We start from the raw sequence: 835 nt of genomic DNA, 5'->3' as shown, positions 1-835 counted from the left end.
GTTCTTCTACCGAAATACTTCTGTTTATGATGTCCTGTAATTCTTCTGTTTATGATGTATATCCGGTAGAAGAACACCTGTAATTTTCGGTAGAAGAACATATACATCATAAACAGAAGAATTACAGGTGTTTTCTACGGATATACATCATAATCAGAAGAATTACAGGTGTTCTTCTACCGGATATACATCATAAAGAGAAGAATTACATGTGTTAATAATAAACAAGTCTTTACAATTTGATCCCAATTAAAATGGAAAGTTTGGATGACAGAAATACACTTCACACGCATTCTTATTAACCACAAGCTTTATTTGACACAGAAAATAGGTTTTTACCATAAACATTTGAATATAGAAACTGAAAATATGACTCTAAACGACCATGTAACAATTACAGAACAGATCAGCAAGCAGCCTAGAGCAATACTATCTCTACAATCATTCAGTCTAATATAACTGTAATCTACGTGTTGTACGTAACTGGATTTTTTTGTCAACTAGCAACACACCCGGTTTATCATATAACGTTCAATCTGAGTTCCACGAAGAGTTCATCTCCTTCATGCTTTCTCCAGATGCAACACTATATCTACCTTCATCAAACATCCTATCTTGATGTCAGTCTTACCTTCCAGCAGATATCCAAGTCCATCAAAACCATTCCTGATGACATCATGTCTCTCCTGCAATGATGTCAGTCTTACCTTCCAGCAGATATCCAAGTCCATCAAAACCATTCCTGATGACATCATGTCTCTCCTGCAATGATGTCAGTCTTACCTTCCAGCAGATATCCAAGTCCATCAAAACTATTCCTGATGACATCATGTCT

The 835-nt window shown here is 35.8% G+C and overlaps 1 protein-coding gene across 1 annotated transcript in view; it reads right to left on the bottom strand.

Moving 5' to 3' along the window:
• The window catches only part of LOC106475169 (L-galactose dehydrogenase-like), a gene marked incomplete at its 3' end in the record, with an annotated part of 6,611 nt that extends 5,795 nt beyond the window's left edge, over positions 1-816 (bottom strand). Inside the window, exon 1 of the mRNA XM_013935867.2 lies at positions 632-816. Within this exon, the coding sequence (XP_013791321.2) occupies positions 632-755 (124 nt within the window). The remainder of the gene's footprint in view (positions 1-631) is intronic.
• Positions 817-835: the final 19 nt, after the last annotated feature.

The sequence above is a fragment of the Limulus polyphemus genome, unplaced genomic scaffold (genome assembly GCF_000517525.1).
Source record: "Limulus polyphemus unplaced genomic scaffold, Limulus_polyphemus-2.1.2 Scaffold8171, whole genome shotgun sequence".
NCBI classification, from domain to species: Eukaryota; Metazoa; Arthropoda; class Merostomata; order Xiphosura; family Limulidae; genus Limulus; species Limulus polyphemus.
This window is presented reverse-complemented; position numbering and strand designations above follow the sequence as displayed.